General features: G+C 40.1%; 1 protein-coding gene and 1 long non-coding RNA gene across 3 annotated transcripts in view; both read right to left on the reverse strand.

The window, feature by feature from the left end:
* The window catches only part of MRS2 (magnesium transporter MRS2), a 39,654-nt gene extending 17,270 nt beyond the window's left edge, over positions 1 to 22,384 (reverse strand). Inside the window, exons 1-9 of one of the 2 annotated variants that reach the window (XM_049716367.1) lie at positions 22,057 to 22,382; positions 20,153 to 20,226; positions 17,669 to 17,705; positions 16,316 to 16,428; positions 14,452 to 14,625; positions 12,419 to 12,549; positions 11,290 to 11,406; positions 3,005 to 3,157; positions 2,630 to 2,747 (exon numbers count right to left, since the gene is read on the reverse strand). In XM_049716367.1, the coding sequence (XP_049572324.1) occupies positions 2,630 to 2,747; positions 3,005 to 3,157; positions 11,290 to 11,406; positions 12,419 to 12,549; positions 14,452 to 14,625; positions 16,316 to 16,428; positions 17,669 to 17,705; positions 20,153 to 20,226; positions 22,057 to 22,246 (1,107 nt within the window). In that variant the 5' untranslated portion in view covers positions 22,247 to 22,382. Of the gene's footprint in view, positions 1 to 2,629; positions 2,748 to 3,004; positions 3,158 to 11,289; positions 11,407 to 12,418; positions 12,550 to 14,451; positions 14,626 to 16,315; positions 16,429 to 17,668; positions 17,706 to 20,152; positions 20,227 to 22,056 lie in introns of both variants that reach the window. The other variant, XM_049716368.1, reaches the window with a different exon arrangement.
* Positions 1 to 26,193, reverse strand: part of LOC125965682 (uncharacterized) — a 667,016-nt gene that overhangs the window by 171,879 nt on the left and 468,944 nt on the right. The window lies entirely within an intron of this gene.

Consider the following 26,193-nt stretch of genomic DNA (forward strand, 5'->3'; position numbering starts at 1 on the left):
GATTTGCTTCTTTTAAAGACCACTTTATGAAAGTGAATAGTGGTCCTGATGAGATGACGTGGGCTGGACTTCGGCAACAGCTGGAGACAGAGAATAGATCTGTTAACTAGGACACAGAACCCAGCGCCACAGTGTGCCTGCCAAACGCGCATGCAGATTCATTTCTAGAAATCTCACAGTAAGACATCTTCTGAAAGTACAAGCCTACAATGTTATGAAAAACCCTGCGAGGGACTTCCCTGGTGGTCCAGTGGTTAAAAGAATCTGCCTTCCAATGCAGGGGATGCAGGTTCCATCCCTGGGCAGGGAACTAAGATCCCACCTGCCGCAGGGCAACTAAGCCTGCACGCCGCAACTACTGAGGCCTTGCACTCTGAAGCCTGTGTGCCTTAACTACTGAGCCTGTGCCACAACTAGAGAGAAGCCCACGTGCTGCAACTAGAGAAGCCTGCATGCCACGATGAAAGATCCTGCATGCCACAATGAAGAGCCCACGTGCCGCAACTAAGACCTGACACAGCCTAATAAATAAATAATTTAATTAAAAAAAAAAACTCTGCGAGTTCAGTGTTATATTAAAATGGAGCAAAGTGGAACGTGCAAGTCTTGGGGACTAAATCCTAGTTCTGTTATTTCCTAGCTCTGTGCCCTTGGTCAAGTTACTAACATTTTCTGAGCCTCAGTTTTCCTACCTATAAAGCAGGGAAAATACATTCATTTTCAGAGTTTTGATAACTGAGTCAAATAAAGCATGCAACTGCCTGGAACACTGCCTGACACACAAGAATTTAAAACAAACAAAAAAAGAATCCCTCATTAACACTGCCTCACAGTGTACTACTGTTTTGTCAAACCTTTCCCATGTGTAACTACATGTTTTGGGAATCATAAGGTAACCTAGGCTATCTGCGTTATAACAGAGTCTAACAATACGACATGAATTTTAAATGAGTATATATTTTATTTCACTAGGGGAGTATACATGTTAAAACTTTCTTTTTAAAATCCATTAAAGGGACTTTCCTGGTGGCACAGTGGTTAAGAATCCACCTGCCTACGAGCGGCTCATGCAGCTAGATATCAAAAAAACAAACCCAATCCAAAAATGGGCAGAAGACCTAAACAGACGTTTCCCCAAAGAAGATATACAGACTGCCAACAAACACATGAAAGGATGCTCAACATCACTAATCAGTAGAGAAATGCAAATCAAAACTACAATGAGGTATCACCTCACATCAGTCAGAATGGCCATCATCAAAAAATCTACAAACAATAGGGCTTTCCTGGTGGCGCAGTGGTTGAGCATCCGCCTGCTGATGCAGGGGATACGGGTTCGTGCCCCCTGGGCCCGTGAGCCATGGCCGCTGAGCCTGCGCGTCCGGAGCCTGTGCTCCGCAACGGGAGAGGCCACAACAGTGAGAGGCCCGCGTACTGCCAAAAAAAAAAGAAAAAAAAAAAAAAATCTACAAACAATAAATGCTGGAGAGGGTGTGGAGAAAAGGGAACCCTCTAGCACTATTGGTGGGAATGTAAATTGATACAGCCACTATGGAGAACAGTATGGAAGTTCCTTAAAAAACTAAAAATAGAACTACCACATGAACCAGCAATCCCACTACTGGGCATATACCCTGAGAAAACCATAATTCAAAAAGAGTCAAGTACCACAATGTTCACTGCAGCTCTATTTACAATAGTCAGGACATGGAAGCAACCTAAGTGTCCATCAACAGATGAATGGATAAAGAAGATGTGACACATATATACAATGGAATATTACTCAGCCATAAAAAGAAACGAAATTGAGTTATTTGTAGTGAGGTGGATGGACTTAGAGTCTGTCATACAGAGTGAAGGAAGTCAGAAAGAGAAAAACAAATACCGTACGCTAACATATATATATGGAATTTAAAAAAAAAAAGGTTCTGAAGACCCTAGGGGCAGGACAGGAATAAAGATGCAGATTTAGAGAATGGCCTTGAGGACACAGGGAGGGGAAAGGGTAAGCTGGGACGAAGTGAGAGAGTGGCATGGACATATATACACTACCAAATGTAAAACAGATAGCTAGTGCGAAGCATCCGCACAGCACAGGGAGATCAGCTCCGTGCTTTGTGACCAACTAGAGGGGTGGGATAGGGAGGGTGGGAAGGAGACGCAAGAGGGAGGAGATATGGGGATATATGTATACATATAGCTGATTCACTTTGTTATAAAGCAATTATACTCCAATAAAGATGTTAAAAAAGAATCCACCTGCCAATGCAGGGGACACGGGTTTGAGCCCTGGTCTGGGAAGATCCCACATGCCACAGAGCACCTAAGCCCATGTGCCACAACTACTGAGCCTGTGCTCTAGAGCCTGCGAGCAACAACTACTGAAGCCCGTGCACCTAGAGCCCGTGTTCCGCAACAAGAGAAGCCACCACAGTGAGAAGCCCACACACCACAACGAAGAGTAGCCTCCGCTCACCGCAACTAGAGAAAGCCCGTGCACGCATAACAATGAAGACTCAACACAGCCAAAAATAAATAAATAAAGTTCTCTTTTAAAAAAATCCATTAAAAAAATTATCTTCAAAACATTAAAAACAACCTCTAGATTACTGAAATAATACATTCTCACCTCTTCAAGGGAAGATTCCAAATTCATTCCAAAAGCAACTCCCATTAGTCCAAAGAGCGAAAGAGAGAAGGTTCCCATGGTCAACTGTAGGTTCAACCTCATCATCACATTACGGTGGCTGGGGAGGAGAACAACTGCTTAGTTCAGAAGATCTTACCAACTACACGCAGCAAATTCACTAAATAATCTATTAAAGACCACATGGATTAAACATACACCTTAAAAAAAAGACACTTCCATGTAGTAATTACAAACGATAATGATGGTATAATTCTTTCCAAAATGGAAAAACAAAGCTATCCTTAAAAGCTTTATTACTGTGTATTATTTTATAAAGAAAAGACTTACTGATTGTTTTATACGAGGCCTTCTTACCTGTCCAAGTTGATGAATATGATACTCTGTGAATCATCAATCAGTGCCCTAAGTTCCCGAGCTGCATTGGAAAGATCCTCAGCTAATCGGTAGTAGTTTTCCAACAGCAACTCCATCTCTTCTGCATGGTCAATCCCAGCACTGCTCTTTTCACTTTAATTAAGAGTTAACATAATTAACATGCCCCCAATATATGCATTATACATTTAGTACCACAGAACTTCCTGAATTAGTATAAAATATTCAGCCACCAGTGAAAAAACTACCCTTTGCCTTTACTATTATTGTGATTGAGGCCAGTCTGGAGTGGCTTTGCCAACTGACCCTAAACATGACACAGGTAGTTGAGGACACGGGTTCCATCCCTACACAGGCCTCACTGTATTCCATGGCCCTGATCCCAGGGAGGCTCTGCAATGCTACCAGTTACAGGAAAATGCAGACATGTGAATGCTGATGAATTAGTGCAAATCCCAAATCACTATCAGGTAAAACAAAACCAAAAATTAAAAATGAACATAAAGAGCTTTTCCTTTCCAAGGTAAATATATAACATCATTTTCATATATGAAGTAAACTGTTTTTGAAAAATGTCAATACAGTCAGAGGCTCAAGATGGCAGAGGAGTAGGACAGGGAGCTCACCTTCTCCCACAAATACATCTACATGCGGACAGACTCTCACAGAGCACCTACTGAACGCTGGCAGAAGACCCCAGACTTCCAAAAGGGCAAGAAAATCTCCACATAACTGGGTAGGACAAAAGAAAAAAAAAAAAGAGAGAGAAAGCAACCGGGAAGGGACCTGCTCCCAGGAGGGAGCTGTGAAAGAGGAAAGGTGCCAGAACACTGGGAAGTCTCCTCCCTGGCGGGCAGATCAGCTGGGACTGGCGGGGGGGGGGGGGGGGGGGGCGCGGAGCTTCAGAGCCTCGTAGGAGAGCACAACAAGCAGTTTGTGGAGGGCAAAGCGGAGAGAGCTCCACACAGTCAGTTGGTGCCACTGCCTGGCACTCCCCAGCCCGAGACGGTCCTCCACTGGGGCGGGTGGGGGCCGGGTGCTGAGGCTCAGGCTTCGGAGGTCAGAACAGGGGAGAAGACTGGGGGTGGCTGCCTGAGGGGGCTAGGGTGTGGTGTGCCACCACTGGGGGAAGAAGCCTGGGCCCCCCAGAGAGGTAGGGCACCACTGCTGGGGTGGGGGGGGCATGAGGAGAGGGGTGGGGGGGCATAAGGAGAGGGGTGGGACCTCCACAGGAGCTTATTTCTCAGGCAGCAGGGCACCGCTTACATGAGCTCTGGGGGCGGGCACGAGCCACCACTGCCATCTCAGGCTCCAGAAGTGGGAGCAGCCTGCCAACGCCGAGGGTCCCGTGACCAGGCACCAACCGCTGCCCCGACCTCCTGGGAGCGTGCGCGGAGCACGCACCTGCTCACCCTCTGACAAGGGGATAATGGCCAGCACACGCTGAGGAAAGGGATGGCAAACATCCAAACCAAAGACAGCCCTCAAGCCAAAAAAATATTAAACCCACAAAAGCTAAGCAGGAATGCTCCCGCATGTAGATAGCCCTCCAAGCCTACAGTAGATAATTGTTTCTCCTAAACTCAGAGTAAGCGAAATATAAGCAAAATGAAGAAGCAGAGGAACCACTCCCAGTTAAGAGAATTGCTCTGAAGGAACAGACAATGAAACAGACCTCTTCAGTCTAAAAGACACCGAGTTCAAAGAGGAGGTAATGAAAATACTGAAGGAATTAAGAAAGGCTATCAACAGAGATGCAGATTACTGTAAAAAGGAACTAGAAACTATGAGGAGGAGCCAAGAAAAATTAGAAAATTCATTTGCTGAAACGAAAGCTAAGCCAAAGGCAATGAATAGCACAATGAATAATGCAGAAACATAAGTGATCTGGAAGACAGAATAATGGAAATTACCCAATCAAAACAGTAGACAGAAAACCAAATGAAAGCAATATAAGAGACCTATGGGATAATATAAAGTGTGCCAATCTATGTATAACAGGGATTCCAGAAGGAGAAAAGGGGATTGAAAATGTATTCGAAGAAATTATGGCTGAAAACTTCCCACATCTAAAGAAGGAAACAGATATCCAGATTCAAGAGGCACAGAGGGTCCCAAACAAGATGAACCCAAACAAACTTACACCAAGACATACTATAATAAAAAATGGCAAAAGTTTTAAAGATAAAGAGAGGATTCCAAAGGCAGCAAGAGAAAAACAAAGAGTTAATTACAAGGGAATCCCCTTAAGGCTATCATCTGATTTCTCGACAGGAACACTGCAAGCCAGAAGGGAGTGGCAAAATGTATTCAAAGTTTTGAGAGAGAAAAATCTGCAAAGTAAAATACTCTATCCAGCAGGATTATCATTTAGAATAGGAGGGGAAATACAGAAGTTCTCAGACAAGCAAAAACTAAAAGAATACAGCAATACCAAACCTATCCTAAAAGAAATATTGAAAGGTCTTCTCTAAATACAAAAGAAGAAGATATAGGAAAGGGGAAATCACAGTTGAAAAGTAAATCACTTAAGTTAGCCAGTATACAGATCAAAAAGAAAAAAAAAAAAACCCCTACTGTGAAAGGATGATAAACACAAGAAACAGCAAAAGGATAAATATGAAGCTGTAAAAAAGGACATCAAGATCATAAAATGTGGAGAAGGAGAGTAAGAAAATGTAGATTCTTGTTTTTTAGAATGTGTTTGAGCTTATATGACTATCAGTCTAAAGCAAGCAGATATAGGAAGGGGTTAACATACTTGAAAAACAGGGCAACCACAATTCAAACACATACACTAGATCCACAAAAACCAAAAAGAAGAGAACACAAGCATAAAATAAAATCATCAAACCACAAAAAGGAACAACAACAAAAATCCATAGAATCAACTGGAAAACAAGGTTTAAAATGGCAATGGATACATATGTATCAATGATTACCTTAAATGTCAGTGGACTGAATGCTCAAATCAAGACAGAGTGGCAGACTGGATTAAAAAACAAGAGCCTACAATATGCTGCCTACAAGAGACTCACCTTAGGGCAAAGGACACACAGAGATTGAAAGTGAGGGGATGGAAAAAGATATTTCACGCAAATGGAAATGACAAGAAAGCAGGAGTTGCAAAACTCATATCAGACTATAAAATAGACTTTAAAACAAAGGCCATAAAGGAAAAGAACATTATATAATGGTAAAAGGATCCATACAGGAAGAGGATTTTACAGTCATCAACATATATGCACCTAACATAGGAGCACCAAATCCATAAAACACTAACAGACATAAAGGAAGAAATTGACTGGAATACAGTAATAGTAGGAGATTTTAAAACCCCACTCACATCAATGGACAGATCTTCTAGATAATCAATAAGGCAAGAGAGATCCTAAATGATGGAATAGGACAGTTAGACTTAATTGATATTTTCAAGACATTACATCAAAAAAAACAAAAAACAGAATATACATCTTTTCAAGTGCACGTGGAACACTCTCTAGGACTGACCATATACTAGGGCACAAAACTAATAACCTCAACAAATTTAAGAGTATAGAAATCATTTCAAGCATCTTCTCTGACCACAACAGCATGAAACTAGAAATCAACCACAGGAAAAGAAATGATTATAGGAAAACTAAACCATATGCTACTAAAAACCAATAGGTCAATAAGGAAATCAAAAAGGAAATTAAAAATTACCTTGAGACACACAACAATGAAAACACAACCACACAAAATCTATGGGATACAGCAAAAGCACTTCTTAGAGGGAAGTTCATAGCGATACAGGCCTTCCTCAAAAAACAAGAAAACATCTCAACAACCTAACATACCACCTAACATACCAACCTAACATACCACCTAAAAGAATTAGAAAAAGAAGAAAAACTAAAACCTAAAGTCAGCAGAAGGAAGGAAATAATAAAGATCAGGGAGGAAATAAATTGAGATTAAAAATAGAAAGAAACATCAATAAAACCAAAAGCTGGTTCTTTGAAGGGGTAAACAAAATTGATAAACCTCTGGCCAGGCTCACCAAGAAGAAAAAAGAGAGAACCCAAATAAGCAAATTAAGAAATGAAAAAGGAGAAATCTCAACCGATACCACAGAAATAGAAAAACCCATAAGAGAATACTATGAACAATTATATGCCAACAAACTTGACAACTTAGAAGAAAGAGACAACTTTCTAGAAACATATAGCCCACCAAAACTGAATCAAGAAGAAGTAGATAATTTGAACAGACCGATTCACTAGAAGTGAAATACAATCTGTGAAAAAACAAAACAAAACTCCCTACAAACAAAAGTCTAGGACCAGATGGCTTCACAGGTGAGTTCTACCAAACATACAAAGAAGAACGTATACGCATCCTTCTCAAACTCTTACAAAAGACTGGAGGAGGGAACACTCCCAAAGACATTCTATGAAGCCACCATCACCCTGATACCAAAGCCAAAGATACCACCAAAAAAGAAAATCACAGGCCAGTATCTTTGATGAATATAGATGCAAAAATTCTCAACAAAATATTAGCAAACTGAATCCAACAACATATAAAAAAGATCATACTCCACAACCAAGCAGGATTCATCCCAAGTTCACAAGGATGGTTCAACATATGCACATCAATCAGTGTAAGACACCACATAAAAGTAAAAAACCACATGATCATCAAAAGATGCAGAAAAAGGGCTTCCCTGGTGGCACAGTGGTTGAGAATCTGCCTGCCAATGCAGGGGGCACGGATTCGAACCCTGGTCTGGGAAGATCCCACATGCCGCGGAGCAACTGGCCCCGTGAGCCACAACTGCTGAGCCTGCGCATCTGGAGCCTGTACTCCGCAGTAAGAGAGGCCGCGATAGTGAGAGGCCCGTGCACCGCGAAGAAGTGTGGCCCCGACTTGCCGCAAATAGAGAAAGCCCTCGCACAGAAACGAAGACCCAACGCAGCCATAAATAAATAAATAAAATTTTAAAAATGCAGAAAAAGCCTTTGACAAAATTCAAAATCCATTCATGATAAAAACATAGTAAAAGCCATTTATGATAAACCCAAAGACAGTATACTCAATGGTGAAAAGTTGAAAGCCTTTCCACTAAAATCTGGAACAAGACAAGGATGCCCACCGTCACCACTTCTATTCAACATAGTGTTGGAAGTCCTAGCCACAGCAGTCAGACAAGAAATAAAAGGTATTCAAATTGGAAGGGAAGAGGTAAAATTGTCACTATATGCAGATGACATGATACCATATACATAGAAAACCCTAAGGACTCCACACAAAAACTACTAGATCTAATAAGTGAGTTCAGCAAAGTAGCAGGATATAAGATTAACATTTAGAAATTGGTTGCATTTCTTTACACTAACAATGAAATATCAGAAAGGGAATATAAAAAACAATACCTTTTAAAATCACACCAACAAACAAAAAAACCCTAGGAATAAACCTGAGCAAGGAGGTGAAAGACTTACATGTTGAGAACTATAAAACATTAATAAAGGAAATTAAAGAGGATTCAAAGAAATGGAAAGATATCCCATGCTCCTGGATTCGAAGAATGTTGTTAAAATGGCAATACTACCCAAAGCAATCTACAAATTTAATGAGATCCCTATCAAACTACCCATGACATTTTTCACAGAATTAGAACAAATAATCCAAAATTTATATGGAACCATAGAAGACCCAGAATTGCCAAAGCAATCCTGAGGAAACAAAAACAAAGCAGGAGGCATAAGTCTTCCAGACTTCAGACAATACTACAAAGCTACAGTAAGCAAAACAATGGATCAATGGAACAGAATTGAGAGCCCAGAAATAAACCCACACACCTACAGTCAGTTCATCGTCTACAAAGGAGGCAAGAATATAAACAGGAAAAAGTCTCTTCAGTAAGTAGTGCTGGGAAAGTTGGACAGCTGCATGTTAAGTCAATGAAGTTAGAACAAACCCTCACACTATGCAGAAAAATAAACTCAAAATGGCTTTAAGACTTAAACATAAGACATGACACCATAAAACTCCTAGAACAGAGGATAGGCAAAACATTATTTGACATAAATTGTACCAGTGTTTTCTTAGGTCAGTCTCCCAAGGCAATAGAAATAAAACCAAGAATAAACAAATGGGACCTAATCAAACTTACAAGCTTTTGCACAGCAAAGGAAACCATTAAAAAAATGAAAAGACAACCTATGGATTGGGAGAAAGTATTTCCAAATGATGAGACTGACAAAGACTTAATTCCCCAAATAAACAAACTGCTCATACAACTCAGAAACAAAAACACAACCCAATCGAAAAATGGGCAGAAGACCTTAACAGACATTTCTCCAAAGAAGACATACAGATGGCCAGTAGGCACATGAAAAGATGCTCAAAATCACTAATTATTAGAGAAATGCAAATCAAAACTACAATGACGTACCACCTCACATCAGTCAGAATGGCCATCATTAAAAACTTTACAAATGGGCTTCCCTGGTGGCGCAGTGGTTGAGAGTCCGCCTGCTGACGCAGGGGATACGGGTTCGTGCCCCGGTCCGGGAGGATCCCACGTACCGCGGAGCGGCTGGGCCCGTGAGCCATGGCTGCTGAGCCTGTGCTCCACAACGGGAGAGGCCACAACGGTGAGAGGCCCGCATACCACAAAACAAACAAACAAACAAAAAAAACTTTACAAATAACAAATGCTGGAGAGGGTGTGGAGAAAAGAGAACTCTCCTACACTATTGGTGGGAATGTAAATTGGTGCAGCCACTATGGAAAACAGTATGGAGGTTCCTCAGAAAACTAAAAATAGAACTACCATACGATCCAGCAATCCCAGTCCTGGGCATATACACCTGGACAAAACTATAATTCAAAAAGATACATGCACCTCTATGTTCACAGCAGCACTATTCACAATAGCCATGACATGGAAACAACCTAATGTCCATCAACAGATGAATGGATAAAGATGTGGGGGGTGTGTGTGTGTGTATATATATATATACACACACACACACACACACACACACACGCACAGGCACACACACAATGGAGTACTACTCAGCCATAAAAAGAATGAAATAATGCCATTTGCAGCAACATGGATGCAACTAGAGATTATACTAAGTGAAGTCAGAAAGAGAAAGACAAATACCATATGATATCACTTATATGTGGAATCTAAAATATGGCACAAATGAACCTATCTACGAAACAGTTGCCAAGGGGGAAGGGGGCGGGAGAGGGATGGACTGGGAATTTGGGGTTAGCAGATGCAAACTATTACATACAGAATGATAACAACAAGGTCCTACTGTATAGCACAGGGAACTATATCCATCCAATCTCCTGGGATAAACCACAATGGAAAAAAATATAAAAGAAGGTATATATGTGTATAATTGAGTCACTTTGCTGTATAGCAGAAATTAGCACATATTGTAAATTATCCTCCCTACCAAGGAGGATAAGTGGGAATGAAGCACTCTGTAAAAGACACTTATAAAGCATATTAGAGATAAATTGGTCTAAGAAGCAAAGAAAGCAAGAGTTACAAGAGTGATCAAGTTTCTGCTACTATATCTAGCTGCTATAATATCAAGCGTTATAGAGCCCTTTTTATCTTAATCGTTCATTAGAATATAGATAACTAATTTCTCAAAATGTTGAAAAATCTGTACACACTACAGAAACTATGCACATTACAAAGGTGTCTGTATTAATCTCTGATACTGATCTGCGAAGTACAAAAATGAAATATTTGGGGTATTTAAAAGTCAACATTTAAACTTGGGTATGCACAAGAAGTGTAAATGATTCCTAAATTCATAAGAGATAAAAGGTTTACAAGATGAGAGCGTTTTTATATTAACCAGACTTACAGAATCTGTGCCAGTGTCTCTACTCGCCTCCCTGCACCCCACACCCTTTCCCTCCTCTCTCCCGCTGAACTCTCCAGGTAAGTTATCTGGGTAGATGTGTATGTTACTTTGGTGACCAGTCCTTTGAAGATAAAGGTAATGGTGTGTGTACAGTCAAAGCCCAGCATATTGTTGTGTACACAGTGTGCACTTAATAAGTCCTCATTAAATTCAATCAGATGCAGTATGGTACAGGAAACAGTGAAACAACTGGGGATGAAAAGTGCCTACATCCTCTATCCCAGCAAAACGTTGTGTCCTCCCCCTAAAAAGTCATCCTGAAAAAGACCATCAACTGATCCTAAGAGAGAAACGAACAAAGCATGACTGTCTGCTTACAAGACCTGTGGGTCGCTCCACTTTGTCAGACAGAGCTCCTCCAGCAACTCTTCTTCATCCAAGATCTCCAAAATGGACTCTTTGAAGATTTTAATATCTGTTTCTAACTCTGACAGGCTGTAAGAGTAGTTGCATAGAAATGATCAATAACATAAACCTATAAAAATATTTCCCTACAAGAACAGTGTCTTTTTGGTGTCTTATCAAGTAGATCCACTTATAAATTCACAGTAAACACTGATTTGTAAAAAAAATTTTTTTTTATATTTACTATGCACTCTGAGAATCAATTCCCAATCCCAAAACTACATTAAGTGGTAAAATTAACCAATGATATAATTTTCAGCATATATTATTTATCTCAGAAACATATAATCACTGTGATTTAAGCTTCTGGGCTCAGAAATTTATCTTTACTCTTAATAAGCATGGCAGATGATGAACAGACGGTTTACTTTTAATTCATAAAAACATCCTAATATTTTCAGACAAAGACCTACTGATTCAGGAATTTTAACTGTTAACTCCTGAATGGATTTTTAGGGGGTACAAATCCTGAGGGCATGTTCATTCAGTCTGTAATATAAATTAAAATATTATCCTTAAATTCTGGAATGCATTATGATAAACAAAAAAACCCATGGACCTTGAAGGGAAAGAAAATTGGATTTGAGTCTAGATTTGCTATTTAGTAGCTGTTAAAGTTTAGACAAGTCACTTAGACCTCAGTTTTCTTATCTTCAAAATGAGGACCATGTCAACAGGATTGCTGACAGGATGAGATGACATCACACACATAAAAGAGACTGATACAGCATTTTATGCAAAATAGCTTTTCAATAAACATTAGTTTGTGTGCCCCCTTTAGGTCAACTTCCTACCTAGGCTACTTTCTTAAAGTTATGAAAGACAGTGAAAATCAAATATGGAAATGAAGGTACTGAGAGTAAGTCACAAAGTAAAAAATGTCATTATCATTAGCAAGACTAGTTGGTATTTTTAAAACAGCTAAGAGTTACACTAATTTTCGACCTGAATATACGTTAAACATTTCACTGTTAAGACTACTGAAAGAGAAGTTTAAGACATCTGTGTCTAACTCCCAACTTGGTAAAGCACCCATATTTACCTTTTGCCATTTTGTAGTAAGATGTGCAGTTTGCTTCTGTCTATGGAAGAATGTTTGGGATCCACTAAAGCTTCCAATGTCTCAAGGATCAGTGGTTGCAAAATGCTAAGTTTCCCCTGAAGAGTGTTGATCTAGATAACAACATGACCTTTCATAAGAATTAAAACAATCTTTTTAGAATACTCAGGGTCAGTGAATGCTCTGATTAAATACAGAAATCTGTAATAGCTAGGAAGGCTGGTAACATTTCAGAACATGGTCACTGCTGGAATGCCCATCCCAGATGATTAAAAACTAGATCTCCTAGGTTAAAAGATAACCATGCATAATGTTGTTAGTAAGCTCCCATTTGGTTGCCAGGGAATTAACTCCCATAGACTCTTCCCCCTACAGACACCAGATACTTATAATGAAAGGAATGGAGGACTGATTAAAAGAAGAGCTGCCGTTCTTTGGTTAAAACATAAACTTGGGCTTCCCTGGTGGCACAGTGGTTGAGAGTCCGCCTGCCGATGCAGGGGACACGGGTTCGTGCCCCGGTCTGGGAAGATCCCACGTGCTGCGGAGCGGCTGGGCCCGTGAGCCATGGCCGCTGAGCCTGCGCATCTGGAGCCTGTGCTCCGCAACGGGAGAGGCCACAATGGTGAGAGGCCCGCAAAAAAAAACAAACAAACAAACAACATAAACTTTACATCTGGTAAACAATACCTATGTTCTTTGTAAATAGGATACAGTTCAAAACTCCTATGAACAAGGCTCTTTTGAAAACCAAAACATACCTTAGACTTTACAAAATAAACTTGAAAAGTCAAGTGTATTTATTATTTGGGTTAATATAGGCACAGCAGGAATCAATCAGCAGATATACATTGATACAGCTATACTAGTTCTTAAAATATTAAAATTCTTCCATACCTGTTGATAAACAGCATAACAGCAGCTGAATTAAGCAGTAAGATTAATTAATAATGTAAATTCCAGCATATACTGTCCCTCCCAGCATTAGCTGCTGAGAGCTTAGTCAGTCTGTGTAGCTTGCCAGCGACCACTGTTTATACCTTCATTTCTTCCCATTTTTTCCCTGCTTAGTAACTGGCTTCAACGAGTCACCATCTCATTGGCTGGCACTAGCTGGTGCTATTGCCTCGTTAACCTGAGTAAGGAACGGACCCATCTCCTACTCCCTCAGTAGAGCAAGGCAGACAAAGAAGGGTGCCAGGTTCCAACAACCCCCACCCACCTCATGTCCCCTTTACTCTCCCCTCTTCTTCTCCCACTCTGGCTAGCATGCTCATGGCACTGACTCTTGCATGTAGCCAGGTCCTGAACAGTACTATCCTGACTAATAGGGGGAAGAAAAGATGATGAAAGATTTGTCGGGGCCAGGAAAGCAGTGACCATCCTTGCTCAGAGCCTGACAGGATCCCCAGACACTCAATGATTATCAACTTAAAGGAGGAATCGTAAGAAGAATTGTACACGGTTTCTATGTCAAACTAGGTCTCAAACACAGGCATCATTTAGCTAGCTCAAACAAAGGATTACACACACAAACAAATCAAAGAATGATATGGAAACTAGCAGAATGATTTGATGAAAGATTTGTGCTATAATATTTATCATGTGCAAGCAGTTACACAACAATTAGTTAGAGAATAAAATGGAGTACAGTTAAAACCTTTTGATATGTTCATTTATATATTTAGGATAAGTATTTTGAATTAGCATCCCTGAATACACTTATTAAAATTGAACAACGGATAGACAACCTGAAATGAGCTTCACTGAATGTCATAACATGACTGTCAAAGAGACTCTATGTATACCATACCTAGAGACTTTACATCTATTTGTTTGGGTCATAAAGTTTAAGAATTAAGTACGTTCTGCATATAAAACCCTTAGAAATGTTTTTATTTGGGGGGAGGGTGTGGTTAGGGAAAATGCTATTAAAACAATACCAATGTGTCTTCCTCCTCAATAGCACTGTAAAACCAGAAAACATTCAAGAATCTAAATAAAAACAGGCTTACCCGATACTGCAGGAGTGCTTCTATAGCTCTAAATTCAAAAGGTAAAGGGTATGTGACAAGTTGACCCTCTCCAGCCAACTGTGAAGGGAGCTCCCGGAACAGCCACTGCTCTAAATTTAAATTACGATAATCTAGTATCAGAAGACACTCTGGAGTTATCACAGCTTTCAAATACTGGGGAAAACAAAAACAAAACAAAACAATATATATACATATATGTACACACACACGCGCATATGTAAGTTGTAGAGTTGTAGGGAAAAAATAACCTTCATAAAATAGGATTTAATACTCTATTTTGGACTAAGCCTAAACCAAATCACTGTTCATTTGGTTTTTCAAAAAAAGTCAAGACTTTTTTTTTTTTTAAAGAGAGGAAGCCTAAAATAAATCCAAGTCTTGATACCTCTAACTCAGCCTCAACAGAACTAGAATTAAACAAATTATGTATTTATTAGGACTTCCAGGGTAATCATGAGAAATATAGAGAACAAAGGAAACAAGATAAGGTCTTCTTAAAAGTCAGGTATTCAGCAGACTTTTAGAAAAGATTTAGTTTAATCATGATTAGTTTGGCTGAAATGGGAAAGTTTCCTTTTTAAAATATCACCAAGACACATTAAGCTAATTCAAAATGATAAAGATAAGACGTATCCTTAGCGCTCTAATTTAGAACACTATGAAATTAAAAATTTATTCTAAAAAGAAAGACTGACATCTTTTATGTCAGAAGAGTAACACAGAAGAGTAGCCTGTGGCCACTGTATTAGTGATATAAAAATCAGAAACTTTTCTTTCACATTTTCCCCATTTTACAGCTGACCCTTGAACAACACTGGCTTGAACCATGCGGGTCCACTTACATGCAGACTTTTTTCAGTAGTAAATACCACAGTACTACACTATCTGTGGTTGGTTGAATCTGAGGATGTGCAACAGCAGATATGGAAGAACTGTGGCTATAAATTATATGTGGATTTTTGACCGTGTGGAGGTTCAGCGCCCCTGACCCCCATGTGGCTCAAGGGTCAACTATAATATGAACATTTTTATTCAGAAAAGTTGAAAAATTACACAGTGAATACCTATACACATACCAATTCGATGATACAATTAACATTTTGCTAAATTTGCTTTATCACATACTTCTCTATCTCTTCATTAAAGAGGTACTGTTTTGAAGGGTGCTAGCTATTGATAAGAAAAGCGAAGAATGTGTTTTGGAGAAAAATCACTTGGGAAAAGACTGCTTCCCTTTTTAATTTTTTAAAAAATTAATTCTAGATAAATTGACAAAAACCTGCCATCAAAGACTTTTTGAAGAAAGCAAGTCTCATGTCCACTGCAGGGCCGATACCATTGAGACCTGCGTCCCCTCATCTATTTCCAAACCTTAAACGTTAGCCCACCAAAATAACTTAAAGCTTTCCATAAAAATAAAAATTTAAATTAAGATGATAAACTTTAAACGATAGTCTTAGGCTATTTGGAAAACCAGAATATATTTTTAGTAGCTGAAGTTACACTACAATTACACATAACTGTATACAACTGAAAATGTCTATTATAAATCAAGATTCTTTCTCTTATTTCAGAAACTAGAGACTAAATTCAAACAGTGAGAATGGAGACCAAAGTCAGATCTTTTCCATCATAAATAGAGCAGTGCTATGCCTGCTGAGTATAGGTATATAATCCATTTAAATGAGTTTTACTCTTAACAACATGTTATATTATAAAATATTCTATGTTTCACATAGCTATTTTTATTACGAAATTACTTTTAACCTAGTTATTGATCAAGATAGTTAGGAACTTTTATAAGACTGCAGTGGAGAAATGTATATGAAATAAAATCCTTTACCTCCATTCTCATGATAATCCTATTGTTTCTGGTTGTGATGCTCATTAAATGCTGAAACCTCAAATCTCTGGCTTGAAGACCTAATTCTTGATATAAGTCAGTTTTCTTCTTTTCTATAAAAGAAACATGTTCAATAAAAAGAGTGGGTAAACCAATAAACCGAAAAGTTTAGATTTTTATATCAGAGTACCCCTCCCACCACCAAGATAATCTTCTATTACTACCAGAAACGAGAGCTAAACTGGGTCTTTTTAATACCCATTTCTACCTCAAAAACATACTCAGGCTATATCTGGTCAAACTAATTTTTCTTTTCTCCTTTTAACCATACTTCATAAAATTTCTCTGTACTTAGAAAAGCCCCTTGGGACCAATATAAAAACCACAGCTATACATCATTGGAATTTACAGTATCAATTTCTAGCTCTAGATTCATGGATTTTTAAATATGAACTGTATAGAACTACAGTTCTATTTTCTATTTTTTTCCTTACTACATTATCAACTTCAGCATTTTAAATCTATGAACAGACAAGTTCAATTTTCTTTGTTCTTGGACTAATACAAAATGAGAAAATAAAGTCAGTTCTCACACTAGATTCTCCTACCCAAGAACTAAATTTATTACCTAAGAGAAAGCAAAACAGATGAAGAAACTCAAGAAATGATGCTGGTAGTAGTAGCATCTATTCTTGTAGTATCAAGCCACACCTGTGACAGAGCTCTAAGTAGAACAACCTTTTGAAGGAGATGCCAAGCCAAAAAACGCCCAAAATACTCCACTAGGATCTTAGCAACAGCAGGAACAGGACCACGGGGTGGGAAGGACATGGGAGACCTGAAACCTGCACCTGAGGTCACAGTAAAGTAATGCTTGGTTTCATTTAAAAAAGTAACCATCCATAAGAGCCATCACTGGCAGAGTTCCATCTGATTGCCATCCAGTGCCCTGTCCCTTCCGTCTGCTGTCACCCAGTGCTACTGTAATAACAGTGGTATCATGTGATTCTCTGCCTTCAACATGGTACAGGAGGAGAGGGACATGAGGACCGGGGCAGTGAAAGGGAGACTAATGAAGAGAAACAAAAGGGAGAAGAGTGTTTCTCTCTCAGCTGCACACCAGCCTACGCTCTTAACATCCTGTTAGAGTGAAAGTGTCTCCTGACACAACAACAACACAGGTCAGGTGTTGCCAGTTCCAATTAGGACAGATGGGCAAATGCTGAAAAAGATCTCCTTCAACACATCCATATATGCAAAGAATATTCTACTCAAAATATTATAATTTCTTGACTTCCAGTGGGTTCACTCATTCACTGATGAGTGATTTAAAAGAAAATTACAGATACTCACCAAAAGAAGTAACCTTTCCCCCTTTGTCAAATTTTGTCTGGAGAGAGATAATAAAATATTATTTTCTCCCAAATCAGTACACTATTTATGGTATCATATCATATGGTATTATAATCCTCCCAAATACTGAAATACAGATAAAAACTATAACTGCCCTTAAGTTAAATTCAGTTATGAGTTAAGGGTAAAAAAAAAAATTCCCTTTCCCTTTGATAGGACAAATCTGACCTTGGATTAACTTTCTAACTTGGTTCCCCGGGAGATCTGATAAAGGAGTGTCAGTTGTGTTACTAGGCAACAACGCTTATGGCAAAAGTGTCCAATGACTGGTAGACAGACTGCTCTGGACTGGAAAGACTAAGAACAGACTACAGACACCTGTTGGGAAGCCATGGTTCTGCCTTTCCCGAGTGTAGTGGTTCTTGTAACTGACTATGCTCCTTGTGGGAGCCCTGGATGTGTCTCTGGGATGGTTACAAGATACTGGCACTAGAGGGCCTGGGGATTCTAAGCCAAGGTGGATCTCACACCCACATTTGAGAATATCCTCTCCTCGCACCTGAGCTGTCACACAGGGGGCCACAGGAGCCCCTGCATGGCTGTAAGGACTTCTTTTGAAGAGAAAACACCTAATGCTGCCCTTCTGCACTTCCTATCCTTTATCCTTCTGAACAGACTGGGACCAAGTGTGGCTTATCTTGTGAATCTAATTATCTATGGGAGGCTATGAAGTCTCTCTGGTGGGTGTTGCAGAATCAATAAATGTTTACAAAAAAGACCTCTTCTGATAGTTTAAAAAGAGGACACAATGCAGAAATTGTGCTTATTTCCTATAAAGCAGAGGGAAGGTTTTCCTGTAATACTTGTCCATAGTCAAGTTTGAAGATGTCAAATAATATTTAATGAATCACTAGGTACTGGGCTGTATTAATTACTATTAAATATGCATTTTCAGGAAGACACACTCTAAGATACAGTTGTAGGTCCAAGTCCTGGGTTATTACCATGGAAAATACACATGCTGTGTTTAATAACACAATAAAACCTCACAATATATATTTCAGCTTGCTTCTCATGAGCAAAGATAAGATCAACAGGAATATATGAGTATCATAAAACATCAGAGTTCAAGGGAAATTTACATCAAGGGAAGCTTTATGTTTTGTGTAATACACACTAGCTTTCCTCCTTAAACTTATTTCACAAATATATACATCTGCTGCAGAAAATTTGAAAATAAAGATAAATAAAACTATTTGGTCACAAATTTTAGAGAAAACCATGCTAATATTTTACTGAATGTCCTTCCAGACTTTTTCCTATGAAATATATTCATGTTACACACACTTCTTTGCAGTCTCCCCTCCACTTTCAACTTAACAATGTATGGTGAATATTTTTGCATCTCAATATTTATATTTTTTCCTTAATGGGATTTTTTTGATTTAAAAAAACCATGAGATCATACAAACTGATTTTTTAAAAAAAATGTTTACCTTGTAATATAACTCACATTATTTCAAATAGCATCAACTGATTTTAAGTGCTCTTGGTAGACAATGATTTCACCTGCAAAGAACCTTCTTTCAATATTTAACACCTGATTTTGTACTGTTAATTAAACTGGCTAACTCTTCCAGAACAGTGAATAAGAGTGATAACCCCCAGAACTACGTGTAAAAGTTATCTTGCTCTGTATAGCTGATAAAGAAAAGTTCTTATGTTAGTAAGCCTAAATAATAAGGATGATATATAATGGCTAATATACACTGAATGCTTACCATGCATGAGGTATTATTTTTAAGAGTTTTACATATGTGAGTTAATTTAAATCTCACAATTCTATAAGGTGGGTACTTTTACCCCCAGTATACAGATGAGAAAACTAGGGCACAGAGATGTTATAACTTGTCCAAGTCCATCCAGTTAGTAAGAGACAGAGTTGAGATCTGAAATTAGAAACTCTGGCTCAGAGCAAGCACTTTATTTTTCTCTCTCTAAATATGTGTGTGTGTGAGACACACCATTTGTGTTATTTTATTCAATTTTTTTTCTGAACAAAAGAGAAAGCTGCAGAGATCATGACCCTTCAAAGCATGCACTCTCAGGTAATACACTGTGCTGCCCTCAAAATGCTTCTGCATAGATTACATTGCATAGCACAGGTTCAAGCCGTTTTGTAATTAACAGCCTTCAAGGATTTCTAAATAGATTTCTGGAGAAATCTTGAGTATTCAAATAGGAAGCTCTGAATTGTGATTTGAGCCACCTGTTCTAGTATTAAAAGATGAGCTCTATAGTCATTAGCAAAGTTTCAAGAGTGCTGTGAAAAAAAAAGAAAAAAAGAAAAAAAAAAAAAAAAAGAGTGCTGTGAAGCAAACCTAGCTGGTACTCAGGTCACTGGCTAAGCAAAAGACAATGACTTATAAGGATTCATTATAAAACAAAGTAAGTAATATCATCAAACGGACCACACATACTCACCACAGTAAACATCGGGGCTACACTGGCTAAAGTGGCTTGAGAGACATCAGAAGTTCTAAACCGGTGAATTTCACCTGAAAAACGAATCAGAGAATTCCTTGTGATCATATGATTGGTTTTCACATGCAGCTAAGATACAATTCTCACAGTATGTGGAGGTCTTCAGCCTATTTTACTATGTTTTGAATCTTTTTCCTAGAGGGAAAATAAGAAACACTCTTGTTAATATTTGTAGGTGATAATGTTACGTTTGGCAATGAATGAGTAGCTTAGGTGAGGCATTAGAATAATCTATGGATTCCAGTCACCGCTTTTCCTTTCTAAGTATTATTGATATCTTATAGTAGGATGAACAAGTGTATAACAATGTTCTGAGATTAAAATAAAATGTCCATTCTTTTTTGCCTAGTTTAGAAAGGCTCTTCATGCAAGTTACATTGGTACAGTTTAGAAAACATACATTCCAAGAACCACGTGACCTTTCAGCATTCTAATATCAGGATTGTTTGACCTATAAATTATGAAACCTACTGATTTTACTTCTATGTACTAACTTCTTTTCCACACATATACTTTAGAGTGAACATACTTATGAAATAACCTACTGCACTGGAATGGAGACCACAGTGAACTGGAATAAAGACAAATCTTTATCTGAAAATAAACCTATTTAAAACATGTGATTTAAACTGAAGTGAACTCTCCAGTATAACCAAGTAAATTTAATGCCTGACAAAGGACACTGTTCAAAATACTAAACATAAGAGGAATGAACAGAATTCCTATCTACAGAACGTGTAGATATATTCTCACTTCTGATCTTATTCCTTCCTATTACATACATTTAAAGACATGTAATTTGTTACCACCTGAGGTTTGTTGGTTCCCTTCTACAAAATACAAACTATGTTATGAGGGTCAGCTGAATAAAGGTTAAAGAGCTACACATCAGCTTTTGCTAATCAGTCACAAGTTAGATAAAATGTTACCATCTAATGCTTTGTCCTAAAACATTAGATGGGCTGAACCTGGGTTCCCAGGCATTTACCAAACAAAGAAGGGAATATGAAATGTAACCCAATTTGGAAAGAGTTTCCTAATGGGTATGAGGAAGAAAGTGGAGATAGTGAGTTACTTCGGGAGCATTTTGAGAGTACAACTGAGAAACTTACTTGAGGACGTTTTTTGCGAAGCCATATATTTTAATGCCTTTTGTTTCTCAGCAATATTAGCACCCACGCTGTCACATTTGTGAAAATGTCAACGTATTACCGTCATGCTCTATCATTCAGGGGGAAAAAACCCCTCAAATTTCAACCCCGCTCCCCCCATCCCCCGACTCCTTCTGGCTGTCTAGTTACACAGTACTTGGAAAAAAAGTCAGATCTTTCTCAGAAGCAACTCTTCCCATTAAGTTTCAAAGTCTTCAGCCTCACCTCTAGGTGCGTCCCCACCCCTTACCTGAGCAACTGGAAAAGGTATAAATGTGTCCGTCCATAAGGAAGAGACAGAAGACAGGGAAAATACTTAAAAAAATATTTCAGGTAGATAAGCCTAATCTTAGCTTCAGCACTATGATGACAGGTAAGAGCGAAACTCTTTAAAGTCTTTTCACAAGCGCACTTAGGCCTGGAGATTTGCAGCCGGGGCGGTGGGAAAGACAAGAGGCCTGGCGGGTCGGGCTCTAGCTGGGCACAAGGCGCAGTGCTCAGTCGCGTTCGGGGCTGGTGGGACGCAGCTCGGCACGCGGACCTGTGCAAGGGGACAAGAGCCGGGCGCCCAAGGGCGGACCTGGAGGCCGAGGCCGGAGCAGCCACAGCCACGTGGGCTCCGGCGGTCGGGTCGGGGCCCCGGGATCACTGCAAGCCTGGCGTCCCGGGGCTGCGGGGCGGAGAGGGGAGTACCTGCCGTGGGGAGCCGGCGGGGCCCGTACAGCGGCGCGGCCCACCTCCTTCCGAGCAGTTGGGCAGCGCGGCCGCAGGCGGCAACGGAGCGAATCCCGGGGGTCAAGCCCAAGGCCAAAGAGCACAGGGTGCGCCGGGGCAACCTCACCGCGCGGGGCTGGAGCTGGGCCAGGCTCCGCAGGCATTCCATGGCGCTGGAACGAGGAGGCAGCTGCAAGACCCCAGCCCTTCATACCTGACGGTAGCGGAGCAGCCGGCACTTCGCGACCCCGCGCGAGGGCCCAAGCTGCGGCCGCTGCCTACCGGGCATGCGCGGAGCGCGCCTGCGTCTAATTTACCGCGCATGCTCGGAAGGTGCCTTTGGGTGGGCATCTCGTGTCCCTCGGCCAATCGGAGTTTGTCTCCTGCACCTGAGCCTGTACCTGTAAAGCGAATAGGGAACCGGCTCGGGGGGGCGGGGCGCGTTTACCTGCGTGAGTCGAACTATCTAACCCAGATTCGACCCTTAGGGCTTTGGAGCCGTCAGGTCAGCGCGTAGAGTGTCGATTATTTCTATTAACTAGTAATCGTTAAATGTGAAAAAATACCCATCATGTATATAATGCTTTGCGGTCTCTGGAGCGTTTTCATACGTATGATGCAGTCTGCAATTTGGAAGTGAGGAAATTATGCCCATTCCCAACTCAATTTATATTTAAGTTTAATGTAGCAAAAATAATTAACCGTCATATGGAATGATATATTAAATTTTGCTAGTGAAGACTGAGGAACATAAACGCGTAGGATTTATAGTCCGTATTTAATCAAATGTAAGATAGTATCAATTTCAAGGTGCCATTTTATATACCACCAAGAAAGAAAAATCGCTGATAAACTTTGCTCTCTAATTATATCATTTAGGAGTCATCCCAATTTCAGTCTGTAAAATAAAAAAAAGTGAGGCTTAGAATTGATGAAATATAGTATATATACATCTTTTTAAAGTGTGAGTTAATAGACTTGTCCCTTACAAGGTAGAAATGCAAGGCAGACACAAGTTTTACAGATTCCCATTCAATCACTATGTATGAATACAGAGCTGAGGAAACACGAGAGAACTTTTCCCCCCCTGTAGGCTATTGAGACTGAGGATGGATTAGGCGGCAGTAGACAGAGAGAAGGCTTCCAAAACAGGGGACATTTGACTTGAGCGTTGAGGGCAAAGGAGGACTTCAAGCAGTGCTTCCTTGGCAGTGGGATGGGGTGGGGTTTGGAAAAGAGCCCTGGGTATATAGTACATGGCTGGTAGATTTTTCATGTAACTAAGGGCAAAAAGGATGAAATACATCTTTCAAGAACATTGCGTGCCTTCAGAGACATTTCTTGGAAACAACATGTGATAACTTTTTTAATACTTAGTCCCCAGCATTTAAGATGACCCTTACAGAGCCTTAGAAAAACTCTGGGACATGGCCAGACACATGGCCTTAAAACTCATGTCAAGGATTTAGAATTTCATCTGAGAAGGGTGGGAGCTATTGTGGGGACTTTGAGCAGAGAAGTAAATCTGATTTATGTTTAAATGGATCGTTCAGGCTGTGTGGGGAAGAGATTACAGAAAGGTAAGGGTGGAAGCAGAGAGACGGTGATGATGGTTTGGGTTAAGGTGGAGGTGGTGGAGACTGGATGGGTTTGGTGCTATAAACTGAAGGCTGAGTTGACAAGATTTGCAGATGGGATGTAAACAAAGAGGCATAGAAGCTGACTCCAAATTTTTTGGCCTAAACAACTGGGCGATCATGGTGCCATTTACTGAGCTAGGGAAATTTGGAGAAGAGCAAGTTTAGATGGAGAGCAGATGATGGCTTGGCGTTTGGTTCTGGGCATGTTAAATTTGAGAGCTCTACTAGACCGATATCTAAGCATAGATATCAAGTAAGCAGTGTGGAGTCTGGGGAGATTTTGGAGCTAGATATATACATTTGGGACTATATAGAAATATTTAAAGCCATATGATTGGGTAAAATCTCTTAGGAGGTGAGACAGGAAAGAGAAAAGTTCCTGTGATTCGGCTCTAGGTCCTCTAACATTGAATGGTTAAGAATCGAAGATGGATCCAGCAGAATATGAAAAGGCATGGCCAGGAAGGAGAAGTAAAATTAGAGAGTGTGGGATCCTTGAAGCTAAGTGGAGAAAGTGTGTCAGGAATGAGGAAGTGATCAGTTATGTCAAATACTACTGTTTGGTAAGTGAGAAATGAGAATTGTCTATAGTGGATGTGATGCTGTGGAGCTTACTGGTGATCTTGACAGGAACAGTTTTCAGAGAGTGGTAGCAAATGGGATCTGCATTATCACCTTCCTTTTTAAAAAAAATTTTTTTATTGGGGTAGTTGTGTTACAATGTTGTGTTAGTTTCTACTGTTCATCACCTTCCTTTTCATCTCAAGCCATGACAGAATCCCAAAAGATTCTGCACCTATATAACAATTTGGCTTTAACGTTCCTTAATCTCTTTCCTTACCTCTTGAGCTTCAAAGCACGTTGGTGACCTAATCCCCCAGGATCACACTCCGGATTGTGTTCTCACCCAGAATTGTTTCATCTCAGAAATGTTATACCAGTTATGCACACCATAGCCTCCTGGAGGCTCTACACCCCCAGTGATTATATTCTCCCATCAGACCCTTCCTGGATACTCTTCCTTCTCTACCCAGCCCAGATTAGGTAACTGATCACTGAAACCACTAAGACTTGTACTTGGAGCATGTTGCACTCATGGGATGTAATCATAGAAGCCACTTTATTTTTGCCGCTTTAATCCTGCCGAGTGGGGCTAGTCTTTCTCTTGCCTCTTGAAAACTGGAGCTCATTCCATGACTTCTCCGGTCTTTCAGTCCTATGTTCATTTTAGTCTCAATTCAGTAATTTAAAATATCCACTCCCTATTATGTTTAGTGAAATAAGTCAGAAAAAGACAGATACTATATGTTATCATTTATATGTGGAATCTAAAAAGTAAAATGAATGAATATAACAAAACAGAAACAGACTCATAGATACAGAGATACAGAGAACAAATCAGTGGTTACTGGTGGGGAGAGGGATGTGGGGGGGGGCAAGACAGGGGTAGGGGATTAAGAGGTACAAACAACTATGTATGAAATAAATAAGCTACCAGGATACAGCACTGGGAATAGAGCAAATATTTTGTAATAACTATAAATGGAGTATAATCTATAAAAATTTTGAATCACTGCGTTGTGCACCTGAAACTAATTATTGTAAATCCACTATACATCAATAAAATAAAACATCCACCCCGTATACTTCAATTCAGTAATTTGCAGTGTCAGACCCAGTATACTAATCGCTGTTTCAATCTTCATTCAAAGGAAAGACTCGGTTCCTCTTTCCTTGTTAGGCCTGGGGGCAAATAAGAATTTTGGGTGTGGGTAGAGATTCTGGGCAGCTCCTTCTACCACTTTCCCATTGCCTTTCTTATTCCATGGCTGCTGTTTCTGACCCTGCTGGGGCAGTGAAGCAAAGTTAACAGTGAACCAGGGCTTCCCTGGTGGCGCAGTGGTTAAGAATCCGCCTGCCAATGCAGGGAACACGGGTTCAAGCCCTGGTCCGGGAAGTTCCCACACACTGCAAAGCAACTAAGCCGATGGGCCACAACTACTGAGTCTGCACTCTAGAGCCCACGAGCCACAACTACTGAGCCCACATGCCACAACTACTGAAGCCCACGCACCTAGAGCCCATGCTCTGCAACAAGAGAAGCCACTGCAATGAGAAGCACCGCGACCAAGAGTAGCCCCTGCTCGCCGCCAACTAGAGAAAGCCCGCGCACGGCAACGAAGACCCAATGCAGCCAAAAGTAAATTTAAAAAAATAAATAAGTTTAAAAATACATAAATAAAAAAAGAACTAAAAAAAAAGTGAACCAAATGTGTTTATTGAAAGATGGCCCCGTGTTCTCTCTAGGCAGGGCAGATTTTAAGCTGATTTCATCGTGGGCATATTCACGTGGTCTCCAGAGGACCACCTCCCTCCCTCTCCCATCCCACCCCCCAACCCAGGGCCAACTGATTGCCATTGCTTTGATGTGGGCAGTGACCGTCCTGATCACTTTCAGATTCTTCCCCTTCTTGCC

Source organism: Orcinus orca, chromosome 10, assembly GCF_937001465.1.
Source record: "Orcinus orca chromosome 10, mOrcOrc1.1, whole genome shotgun sequence".
NCBI lineage: Eukaryota > Metazoa > Chordata > Mammalia > Artiodactyla > Delphinidae > Orcinus > Orcinus orca.